The sequence below is a fragment of the Chroicocephalus ridibundus genome, chromosome 1 (genome assembly GCF_963924245.1).
Source record: "Chroicocephalus ridibundus chromosome 1, bChrRid1.1, whole genome shotgun sequence".
Lineage (NCBI taxonomy): Eukaryota > Metazoa > Chordata > Aves > Charadriiformes > Laridae > Chroicocephalus > Chroicocephalus ridibundus.
In genome coordinates this window covers 152,091,046-152,103,728 of record NC_086284.1, presented here as the reverse complement: position 1 = coordinate 152,103,728, position 12,683 = coordinate 152,091,046, and the positions used below count along the sequence as shown (strand labels likewise).

Sequence of the window (12,683 nt, the reverse complement as noted above, 5' to 3'; positions counted from 1 at the left end):
CTCACAGATGCAAGTTGCCTGTAGAATAATTAGCTCTGCAGCCATCCTAGCTGCTTACACCGCGCTCAGCAGGCTCAAGAAGTGACACGGTGCTCCAGGGATTTTAATGGCAGTCCACCCAGATGCAGGATCCTGCACAGACATGTAAATTTTGAAGCTGAGCTCTAAATCTGCCACCGAATAGTGACAAGTATCATCAGAGCAATGTATCCCTTTTGGCAAAAGTGTTCTGGCAGCCCCAAAAGCAAATGTAAAGCAAATTACAGAGGCAACACAACAGTACTGTAAAGCCACATACTCCAGCAAGGCTACACAGGTTCATTGCATTTAAAGGGATACTGCCCAATACAGTTTTTTAAAGTTTGTTTCGAAAAAGTTGTTTTTGAGATAAGCAGAAACTTGATACAGTTTTAAAATATATCAACCATTTTTAAAAAACTTGAACATTGTCTCTGACTGTTGGAAGCCCAAGTGCTGAATCACCATATAAATAAAATCAGCCTGTAACAGCAGATCAAAACCGACCACTCTGGGGTGGCTGTCTGAGCTCAGAGAAATGGGAAAAGCAAACAAGCCAAAAAGGTAAAAAGTAGATTCAATTTTCAATTCAGATTTTCTGCAACACAATAATTTAAGCAACAGTGTCCCTTTAAGTAAAGATTATTTTGATTTTCTTAAAGCCACTATTAGCGATTTTGATGGGATCGCTGTCTCTAAAGAGGCATTAGGAGGAGAAGCAGGAGGAGGGAGAGGTATGGTGGAAATAGCATTAAATAGGGATAAGGGTCTGTTAAGTGTAATTCAGCATCAACCCTTTTACAGCCCCTATTCTATGCTCATAAGGGTACGTGCCAGCCCCGATGGGCATAACCAGGAAGAGGATTTCAAAGTCTTTCTGCAGAAGATACCCCTGGAAAGAATGCCAGAGGGACTGAGCAGTGAATGAAGCACAGGGCTAGCAGAGGACTATCACATCAAAATTAGCACAGGGGAACTGGGCAACAAATTAGGTCTACTTAGGAGAAGTGTCTTCCATTTTTAAATTTCAACTCAGGTGGATGTTCTTCAACAAAAGCCTATTGTGCCAGGAGAATCTGTAGTCATTCCCAACAGACAACTACGGATGGATACTATGTGGGACAGCCTCCCCAAGGAGGAGGAGAAAAAATGACAGTTAAAAGCCTGGGAGAGATTACGTTTGAAGTATCAAATGCAGAACACAACAAAATCAGGGGAAGACTTCTAGTGATGTGTTCTGGATCACACCTAGAGCGTGTGGATCTTCCAACTCTACAAAGCTGGACTATAATGTCCTCCCTCAACAAAAACACAGCTTAGATCAAGCAAAACTTTATATTCTGACAGACAAATTAAATGGAACTCTGAGATGACAAGGCAGACAAGCAGAGTTTGCTTTCTCTTGGATCCGCTGACAGATTTGTTCATTTTATGAGAATAGATTTAGGGTAACTAAACTAGCAAAGGTAATTTTAATTTTCAAGATGGGCAAACATTAAACAAATGCAATTTGCAACCCAAAAGTTATCCACCTACTAAGGGATTCAGGAAGCAACATTAATTAAAGAAATGCAGAACCATGGTGCAGAGTGATGACCAGATTATAATTGCTATGTGAAAAAAAAGAGCTAAACACTGTAATGTGTGTTTAGCACTAAATGAGAGACTGAAAGAAAATAACATAGCAAGAAGCTTATTAGCTGTGTAATGATGCAAACTGGGCAGACTAGAAACTCTAACAGCAGATTCCATCAAAAATCACTGGAACTCTTAACAGTAGATTCTCTTCTAACCTAACAGTAAGGCAAAACAAGAAAGAAGAAATATCTGTCATCTACAAGTGTTTCCAAAGCCCCTTGAGGGAGCATTTTGTTTTTGTTAGATCATCAACACACTCTGGCTTTTTTGGAAAAAACAAACGAGCCTCAAGAGGGGAAGAGGGAGGCAATGGCATGACTAATCCTTTACAGTGCTGTTAGCTCTTGAGAGCTGGTCAGTTCTGCTGTCCCTTTCACGTTAAAATATTTTCCTAAAGAGGATTTCAGTGGTAGAGCTGGACTTTGCAAAGGAGAAGCAAAAAACCCGAATGGCCTTCCACTGCTATCAGGGAAGGTGGCTGGAGTAAAAACAGTAAGTAAATTTTGAAATAATCAACGCTGTAGAAAATAGAAGAGGAAGCCTTACACATGGTTTGTGGAGCATGCCAACATCTCCTTATCCTGAGCTGGAAAAGGGGTTCTGCTACAGCCAGTCGTGTGCAAGGGCTGTTTCTTCTTGTTTGTGAGCCAAGGATGGGAGAAGTAGGTGAAGGGAGGGGTGGGGAGGAGTGTCAGCAGGGTTAGTGTCAGCGGGAGGTTCAGCTATACATACCACCCAGATGCAAGTCGATGAGGTCACTGTAATAAGACTCTCCCCAATAGTCTACAACAAGGAATTGGTGAAGACAGAGTTATTGAACCAGATACCCACCCCAGCCCCACACAATCAAAGCAATATAAGAGAAAAAGACATACAGACAGAAGAAAAAAGAAAAAAAAAAGGCAAACAAGAAACATGCATCTATACATGTGGACACATATATATATATATATAAAAAAGTATGTCTCTCTTTCTCTGTATACATACATATATGTACACACACACACAAATATATCACAAACATATATATTGGGAAGACGAGGAGAAAATTCCCAGCAGGCAGGCAAGGATTTCCAAGGAGAAAAATCAAGAAGCCTACATAGAGACACTTCACCTACTTCAGCCTGCACCAGTACCTGACACTGGTGTCTTTCCTGTTCTTGCTTAGAAAAGCTGCACTAATCCTGTTGCTTTCATGCTGAGCTATATGGCAGAAGGAAAGAGTGTAATTTCCTAGGTCAGCTGCAGGAAAGGTGTAAGGGTTGATTTCTTGGAGGCAAGTGAGTGGAGGACGCGTACATACAGCAGACGGATGGAAGGCAGTGACTGAGTGCTGACACTTAGGCAAACGCCTAAGTGTAGAAAGATGGGTATTCGTGTTTCTGCTGATGTAGTAGCTGTGCCAGAGAAGAACCTTCACAGGAGTGCGTGGAACAGACATGTACATCCACAGCTGCTAGAGACAGGTACACCATGAGTCTAGCACCGTGTAACGTTTCTTTGGGGAAGAGACAGATGGGAGTACTGAGAGCACTATTTCTCACTGCATATGATTCATTTGATGCAAAGAGGTGGCTCTTAAATTTTTCAGTATTGATCTGACAGTAGTAGTTCCCAACTCCTAAAAATGACTATCAAAGTTTATGCTAAAGGAGGAAAAGGGAGGAGAAAAAAAAAAAAAAAGGTTCCAGAAATTTCTGATTTGACATATTTTTAAGTTAATATTTGAAAAAATGAAAAATCCACACAGGAAATCAAAGTCATAAGCATGTCCAAACAGGCGAATGCACTATAATATGAAGTACTGTTACATTAATAGCAATTCCATTCAAGATGTCTCTTAGGACATTGCAGAAAAATGGGAAAATTCTTCATTGAGACTATCCTACTTTACCTTTGCAGTGAAATACCATCATGCAAAAGAAAGAAGGGGCAGGGAAGGAATGACAAAAGCTTAGGCTGCCTGTATGAGACAAACTTGCAACCTGAAGTAGACCTTACATTATCACTTGAAATAGAGCTTACATTCCAAATCATTCATTCTTGCTATGAATGCGACTATCAAAGGCTGAGATTTTCAAAGATAATCACAGAGAATGTATTAAGGCAATTATGTAATCGTAGGGTGATTTTCTGAATTTTTTGAATCATTTTCTGAATCAGAAACTAAATGTTAGATTGAGCATTCAGCTTTTAAAAGAATAAAAGACCGACTGCGCCTTGCCTGAGGCTGAGGCAATTTAAAAAAGGAAAAGACAAGATAGCCAAGAAGGTGCAATTATTTTGTCAAAATTAAAGTTGACGATGACCTCCAAAATGTTTCTGAGTCTGATTAGCTGAATAGCTACTATCATCATATAGAATATTTCAACTTGACAACTATCAGATAATGAGTGAAATTCCTGGAAAGAGTACTGAGCTGTACTCAGTAGATACTGCTAGGATCTAAATTAACTGTAATATCTCAGGAAGACAGCAGGGCATCACTGTGAAGAATTCATTGACAGTCTTTTCAATGTAAGTCACATGGCAAGAATATATTAAGGTTGATGCAAAATGGATGGGAATATTCTCAGTAAACAAATTCTTAGCTAGAATTTGTTAGTACAAAAAATAGTACTATTTTTTGTGCTTACCAGTCCAACTGAAAAACATTTTTCTAAAAATGGAAAGAGGTCCAGAGGTCAAAGATACGAACAACTAGAGTTAATGGAAGACCTCTAACAAAAGGTAGAGAGGAAAGATGACTAACAGGCAACATACTAAAAGATTATAAATGACACAGAGAAGCACAGATGGTCTTGTCTATCTTTTTCTACAACAGAACAATAAAATCATTACAAAATCCTGTTTCTTCTGTCAGGATTTTCAAGTATATAGTAGTAGGAAACTACTACTAACACTATCTAAAACTTCATATTCAAATGCCTAAGTTGGTGAGTGATTTGTTCTTTCCCTACACAAAGCCGAATAACCCACTCATTACAGACTCCAGTATCTTCTCTAACAACAGTCAACAGTTGCTCTCTACGGGACAGCCGTTATTTTATGCTACATTGCAGTCCTCCTCTATTTATGTGGACAGAGTATATGTGCAGAAGGCACACCTTCCACCCTCCCCCATTATTTCCCCTTGTACAAGCTTATTGAAAGGAAAGAGGTTTGGGGTTTTTTTTCAGATGACAACACCACTTTATACACCGTACTTCCCTTTTTAAACTTTTGTTTACACAGTTTCATTAGGGGAGGGACTGATGAGAGACAAGAGCATGACTCCAAACCTTTACACAATGGTACTGCTGAACGCAGCGGTCACTGTTAGGTCAGTATCATAGGCAATGCAGATGAAAAGAAAATTACATTGCCCTTCTGAATAATTAATGGATATTGGAGGCAGAAATTATTTGTACTTATGGAATTGATGTCTCAGACTTTAAAAAATTAGAAGAAATTCAGTTATTTTATTGCAAGCATATGAAAAATGTCCATGCAAGAGTGGCTAGAGAGGTGAAGGATGTAATTAAGTTTTAATATTTTGCTTCACTCAACACAGGTTAGAACATGCTCCCCCTCCTCTGCTCCCCCCGCACCAGAATGTGTTTCTTGTTAATCCCCTCAAATAACTGGAAGAGTTGAGGTTGGTGAGTTCTTTATAAATTCTATAGTTAAGCTTCTGTAACCATAATGTACGATCTGTTGACAGAAATACGTTGCAAAAGCAAAGAATACCCTAGAGAATTCCTGAAGAAAAGAGATTCATTTTGCAAAGAGTGACCTACAATTTCAGAATTCTGCTAGGAAATTCATGACTGCACAAGCTCATGTAAGACTGCTTCTTTGGGAGAGTTGGGAGTGAGAAGTTAGTTATACAAGGGTTTAATTCTGCAGTCTTCCATATAAAATAGCAATTCTTACTCTTGATCATATTCTGCCCTCTCTGAATGTTTTTAGGCATTCTTCCATCATTATTCAATGAAAGAACATTCTATCATGAAGAATGTTCTCTCAGCTGCTAAGATTTCCCACTTGTGCTGACATGTCTTACATGAAAGTTATTTAGCAGCTGAGTAACCAAGACAGGCTTCCAGAAGAGGAGAAGAAAAAAAGAAAAGAACAATTAGGGATAAGAGAGGTGGTTTTAGCAAGTGCAGTAACTGGCAGGCCAGAGAACAGAGTGGGGCTACACAGAAATACACAGCATAAGGAAGGATGCACCACCAACAGAGAAAGAGTTTTTGCACAAGGCTGTTTCTTTGAACCCACAAATGAAAAAGCCAGCCAGATCACAAAACCATCAGAGTCCTCAAGGTTGTTCTCCACACTTGTAGTACCTATTTTCTTTGGTAACCACTCAGTCCTGCTGCTTTGGCACGTCCTTACGGAGCATCAAACATACCCAATCCTTGCCGAGTAGGAATTGGTGGGAAGTCACAACAGACTTTTCCTCTGGTGAACCTTCACTGCTTAATCAAGTTCCATCTTCACGGGCATAGTCGTCACTCTTCAGTCCAAGCAACAAGCTAAAACATTTTCCAAACACCTGTTCCACTATTACCATTTCTGATCTCTGATCCTTGTAATCAGGTACATAATCCTGGGCTTGTCAGGTATACGCACACTGCATTTGCCTGTTGGATATTTGACTCCTTGCAAACGAGGATTCTTTTTTCCAAATCATTATACTACGATCAGCATTATTTGAACCAAGTACTCCTCCACTCACATGCTTTGCCAGATCAGATGATACTCATTTAATTTAATTTCAAGTACACACGACATTTCTTTAACAGCTGGACATGGATACCTTTCAGTACACGTGTGCATTTCTGCTCTGCACAACTTTGTTGGAAGTAGCCAGTGTGCTGGGCTGTGCAGTGAGGAAGATGTTCTGTGATGGTCCCTTGTAAGGACACTACCTTGATAATCCAACACAATAGAGAAAGCACACACAATTTCACAATTAATTCCTTAACATAAAAACAGTGTTCTCTTCCTGTGACAGCTTTATGTGAATTGCATCTAGGAAACCCCTGCAATTTTCTAGCTGTAATACCCAGCAATATGCAGAAACAGCCAGACAGCCATTATTAATAGTTGCAGAATTACCTCCTAAGCCTCAGGCAAAGACAAGCAGACTAAGTCTCTGCCGATAGGGAAGTCCCAGAATTAGAAGAAACACAGGAAAAACAAGGTCTCAAAAAGATAGTAGAAAAGGGAGAATGGATTCACACTGGACTCTATGCCTAGACTATAATGGTCCAATTGCCTGTAAAATCCAAGCAAGCTATGAACTACTGCACAAGCACTTGATAAGAAAATATTAAAAAGCAAACCACGCTTTGATGGATACCTGCTTCTCCCCGAAGGGCCTTCTCCACAGCAACCCCTCTCTCCTCGAGTTGCCTCTGCTTCTCTTCCACTTGTTCAAGCTGCCGCTGGATGATCTGTTCAGAGAAGAATGGAGCAGAATCTCATCAACAGCAATTCTCCTGCTCAGTCTGCATCGCTCATCTAGCACTGAGTTCAGTCACATCGGCCTTTTCAAAATCACGTATTTGCATTCAACAATACGCTGCTTCAAAAGCTAGCATCACTCACCACTAGCATCACTCAAGTGCCTCCAGTGAGAACATCCTCCCCACCCCATTGCATCCTATCCCTTAATTTTGCAAACACCTTGATACTCGCTTAATTGCTACAACTCCAATCACCTTCCTAAACGCTGAAGCTAAAAGTGATGCTATTCAGTCAGCTGAGTCCCTACCTCAAGTTTTAAACAAAACCCATTACTTATAGATGATGCCAGCAGTTTTCCAACAGATTCTCTGGTAATTAAAGGTTAATTTAGTAACACTTCACTCAGCAGCATAATCTAGCAGAGCAATGATAGCTTCATTGGGTATTATCTGACTATCACTGTTCCATTCAGTGCATGATGCTTTGCTCATCTCCAGCAGGAAAGGTGTTATGGTTGTTCTTTTTCTCACTGTAGAACTATCATGACAAGTTTCACCCATTCTTCCCATGTCTGTGACGTGGTATCAAATTCGAAAGAGGGAGTAGGAGCAGGGACAATCATGTAGAAATAGAGAAAAGTTCCATCTCTGGATCCTCTTCTGACATACTCAGAGGAATGTCAGGATCATGGTGCTTTCAACTGTCTGCCGTGACAAGCAGATCATGAGACACTACCTGAGCTCTGTGTAACCTCTTTAGCTCTTCTTGCTTGGCTTGTCTACGGGCAGCTTTCTGTACGCGCCGGGTCAGCTTGGCGTTCAGTTCCTCTTCTGTGTAGGCTCTCTGAAGGAAGGAAAAACAGGATCAGGTTTTATTTGCATGCTCAGAGGTATGTGGGGAAGGATGACCATTTTCTCTTCCAAAATCTCAGAAGGGACGTGTTCTGTCTTTGCCATGGCTGTGTCAAAAGTCAAGCTTCTGTAGGCAAAGGTGTTCACAGCGCAGTGAGCAACAATTTCAGAGTCAAATCAAGAGTGAAGAAGCATATAAGCCAACTGCAAAGCTGTGATTTTCTATAACGTCTCACCCCATCTTCCACTGCTATATGAAACCTCTCCCCAAAGATCATATCGATTTTTACTCTATTTCTCAATAAATTTAGCCAAATGGATTTAGTTAAATCAATGAGTACCATATAGAGGGGTCACCTTGATTTCATTTTAAAACAGGGCGAAGGCATGTCTATATGAACAGTTACAGCAGTATAAGCTAAGAAATTATTATAGACTAGTGTTGTTGTATTGGTATTCTCTTCTTCCTATTTTATTCTGGAGCAAGAACATCCATAATTGCAAGTGACACTGGTATAACTGGCAAGGACTACTCATGTAAATTTGTGCAACTTTTCTATGAATCAAGGCGGCAAAAAGACATTTGAAAGTAAAATGACATTCTGGTGTGAGATGGGAAATCCCATCTCAAGAGCAACCCCACAAAACCGGCTGGTATAAAACAGAGCAAACAAGCCCTAAACTAAAACTAAAATATTACAACACCAGAAGCCACCCAAAAGGAGAAAGGCTATGTTTATAGAAAAAGAAAGGTACTTCCTCCTCTTCTTTTCTCTCAGTGAAACTAGGTTAAAAATAAGGAAGTCTTTTTAACATTACTGAAATGGGGTTTAGTATCTTATCAGGTATACTAGTTGGTTGTGTTGTAGTCTAGGAGGGCTTCCTCTCACAGACTTTTTAGACTGACAAAGAAACTTCAAAACCGCATTAAGTGAACTACAGTGAAGAAAAGAACTGTCTTCCCACGTACATGTATGTAGGCTTTAAAGGACAGCTGTAAACAGATGTCTTCCACTTCTGGAAAGTGATCTTCTCCAAGGACAGTCAACTTGAAGTAAAAAATGTTAAGACAGACCACCCTGAAATTTGCTTTATCTAGTTATTGTACTGCCACATTGGCCAGTCTACCCCTGGTTTATTGTTCTCGGTGAAGGGAGTTTAAGGTAGGATCTCAGCTCTGTTAAAAACCCCTCAGATAGGTGGTTAGCAAGCACCACCGTTAAAGCTCCCAGAAGTTAACACTTTACTCTTTCTTTTTTAAAAACAGAAAATCCACAATTATACCCAAATCAGGAGGTAAAGCGATAGAGGGTGTGACTTTCCTGTCCCACGTAAAACTCTTCTGACTGTGAAGACAGGACAATAAGAATTTCAGAAAGCAGCAACGTTCCTGAAATAGAAACGCAACTTCTGTCTTGATTTTAGCCTGACACAGAGTTTCACTAAGATTTCAGTGAACTCAGCAATTCTGAAAGACGCTTATTCAAGTTGATGATTTGCTTGAACTCGTATTCTAAGTATTAAAAAAAGAATATGCATACATATTTAATTGCATTGCAAACCAGTTTGTTCTGAAGCTCAAAGATCATCCCCATCACTCTGTACAGTGGTGCACGGCTGTGCACTGCCAATTGCATGCATTCTAACCAGACAGACAATTCAGAGCTTAACGCATTTTTGGTAGTCAACCTCTACAAAGAATTTGCTGCCGATGTCTGCTAACGTCTCACGCATGCACAGTCAATCTTTGTGATGTTAGTGCACATGTGATGGGTAGCTATGGATTCAATGGGTTAATATAGGGACATGCAATGCAACAATGGCCAACTAGTGGGAATGGAGACACTACCTTTGACGAATATGATCTCTTGAATGCCAAGGCGTGTGGTACATAAATCGACTTTAAAGGGGGAATGGTAAAGGGAAAAAAAATAAAAAAAACATACAAAATGAAGCAAAATCAGTTCAACATTGAAAACAGATGCACAGTAATAAAACAAAGCTGTTTTTAAATGAAACATAAAATTGTGCAAATGCTGAACGTGACCCAGATTGATGAAGCACAATGGAACTCTGTCCTCAAAAATTAAGTTTCTAGCACTCTCCTGAAGGCAATTAGCTGTGGCAGCCTCTTTGAAGATACAGTCAACTTGGAAATAACTTTTTCTAGACGAATTATTTGGCCTTTATCTACCTATGGTTTTAATATCCACTGCGCAAGCATGCATACATAGACATACAAAATTTTTGCTTAGGATTTCGAATAATAATTAGCTTATGCTGGGCCATGTTTGGTCTGAACTGGCTCAGCCAACTAGATCGTACTCTGTCACACAACCCTCCGTTTACAGTCTGATCTACAACCTCTCCTAGGAGTTGTGTTTATTTCATTGTTTTAAATTATCTCTACTTCACACAAATGATCGCTTGCATTTAACTAGCATCATAAATCTTCCTCACTTCTTTGTGACAGGAGAAACACCACATGGGCTCAAAATGAGTTATGTGTCCTACAGTAATGGAACCTCCCTGTCTAAGAAGAGAACCTCCAGAGGGCCTGAGGAGCTAAACTGAGGAGGAGGAGGAGAGGAGGGGGGGGACATGGAGGCAGTGAGGGAGGAGGAGGAGAAGGAGAGCAGGAGAAAATCACTACCTTCTCTATCCAAGGACATTCTATGTTACCCTGTACCCGAAAATAAGGCAAGTAAACTTCTTAGGGTTTATAAGAGAAGTAAATTTCCCTTGTATCATGAAGTACAGAGGGCATTGTGCCATTTTGGGCAAACAGCCAGCATTTTGCATTTTCACATTTAATTAACTAAAAACAGTCACAAATGAAAAGCCATAGCACAACTTCAGCATGTATGCAAATTTCAGTAAAAAGCGAGCTACCTGCAGTAGTAAAACACATGTCTGATCACAACAGCGCAATTGTAAGGGAACAACGAGAAACACACTCACAATGACACACGCCTACAAACACAAGACCCGGGAGGCATTTACATCGGGAAGTCTTTACAAGATGCTTCTCTTGAAAGACACGACATTAAACAACACTGAATTAATTCACTGCTGATCACAAAGAACGGGCTAAACAGAGCAAGCTGTCTGGGAAGCAAGCTCACTACAATTACCAAAAAAGCGACACAAGCACAATTTCAGTTTAGAGAAGGGGTTCACATAAAAGTTATACGGCACACAGGAAGTCAACTCTTACCCGTAGTAAGTAGCAGGCAGTTTGTAACTTAAAAAATATAACCCCCACCCCAAATCAGTACAAACCCAGTTTTGCCAGTCTCGAAGTTCAGCTACATTTCTTTTGACAGCAAGGCATTCCAGCGTTTGCACGTACGTTCTACATCCTTGGGCAGGATGCAACAAAACTAGGTAAGTGGAGTTCTCAGATTCATCTCCTCTAAATAAATTCCTTCTCAAAACTATTCTTTAGAAAATAGGCAGATGCTGAGCAAAGAAATTCTTAATGTAACTTCAGCAACAGCAAATGGGAGAAAATGAGACACCACCACCATACCCTTGGCAGAGCTCGTCAGATATTTTCAGTATTAGAATTCCAGGCATCTGCCACTGTCACCTATCCCCTACGATGCTTAATGATGAGATTTTTTTTTTCTGCAAAAGCCATTTTCAATCAAAGTAGCTCAGCACAGAAAAAAAGTGACCGTCAAGGCATACCGAAGTCTGAAAACAAGCATGAACCTTACTGAAGCCCTGCTTCCTCCTGAAGGAGCTTACAAGGCAGAACAGCAACTCTTATCTGAACCCCCTGTATTGCATATCTGTCCTCTGCTAGCCACAGGTACCTCATTCTTCTGCATCTCTTGGAAAATGCAGAATTTCTCATGAAACGCCTTGAGGGCATGCAAGGAGGAATGGAAGGGGGAGAGAAAAGAGGGAATAAAGTAAAACCAAAATAATCTTCCTCTTAGAAGAGATGTAGACCAACCAGGGAGAGAGATTAAGAGAGAGGTAAGTAAATACAGAAAATTCCTACATACTTCATCAACTCCTTCCATCAGCCTTAAATTCATTAGTTATTCTAATTCATTCCACTATATATACACATAGAAACCATTTCCTATTACACTTCAATTTGCCGTACTTCCATACCTTTGCCCCGTGAGCCAAGTATCAATTAGATCCTGCCATTTGAGACTGATTTGTGCACACTGGATGACAGGTTTGAGACCACTGTGTCTGTGACACACCCTCTCAGATGCTGTCTTCTTCCTAAGGTTTTTTAACATGTGAACCAGGCGCCACCAGGAAGGGACAGGGGGAATACATTTTTCATTCTTCAGTACCAAAAGGGCCTTAGTGTTCCATGGGGTCAATGAAATCTCTGCTTTTTCCTCCAAACCTTGCAAACTCTATCTAGCAGAGCTTAAAAGCTCTCAGGAATTCAAGAAGGACTCTTCCCCATTACTATGACTGAGCGGTTCCTTACATTTTTCACTTACTTTTGCATTAATAGTGCCACCTTAAAATTGAAATAAATAGTTTAAAAGCAACTACCTCTGGCACTTGGCTCTCACCATATATTTTCCACGTGGAAATATGTGCAAATAAACTAAATGTACTTTTTCTCTCTGGGTTTTTATGGAGACATACTGATTTCTCCTCTTTCCTCCTCAATAACTTCCTTAAAGCACCACTTAAAGTGAAACTATTTTGGCTAGAAAGCTGTTGATATGTCTTACA

General features: G+C 40.2%; 1 protein-coding gene across 12 annotated transcripts in view; it reads right to left on the bottom strand.

Annotated features, from left to right (window-relative positions):
* The window catches only part of MICAL3 (microtubule associated monooxygenase, calponin and LIM domain containing 3), a 166,621-nt gene that overhangs the window by 15,833 nt on the left and 138,105 nt on the right, over positions 1-12,683 (bottom strand). For 8 of the 12 annotated variants that reach the window (XM_063359125.1, XM_063359166.1, XM_063359184.1 and 5 more), the window contains 3 exons: positions 9,814-9,864; positions 7,849-7,956; positions 7,007-7,100 (listed from right to left, as the gene is read on the bottom strand). In XM_063359125.1, coding sequence (XP_063215195.1) covers positions 7,007-7,100; positions 7,849-7,956; positions 9,814-9,864 — 253 coding nt within the window. Of the gene's footprint in view, positions 1-2,388; positions 2,440-7,006; positions 7,101-7,848; positions 7,957-9,813; positions 9,865-12,683 lie in introns of all 12 variants that reach the window. The other 4 variants (XM_063359212.1, XM_063359149.1, XM_063359221.1 and 1 more) reach the window with 2 other exon arrangements.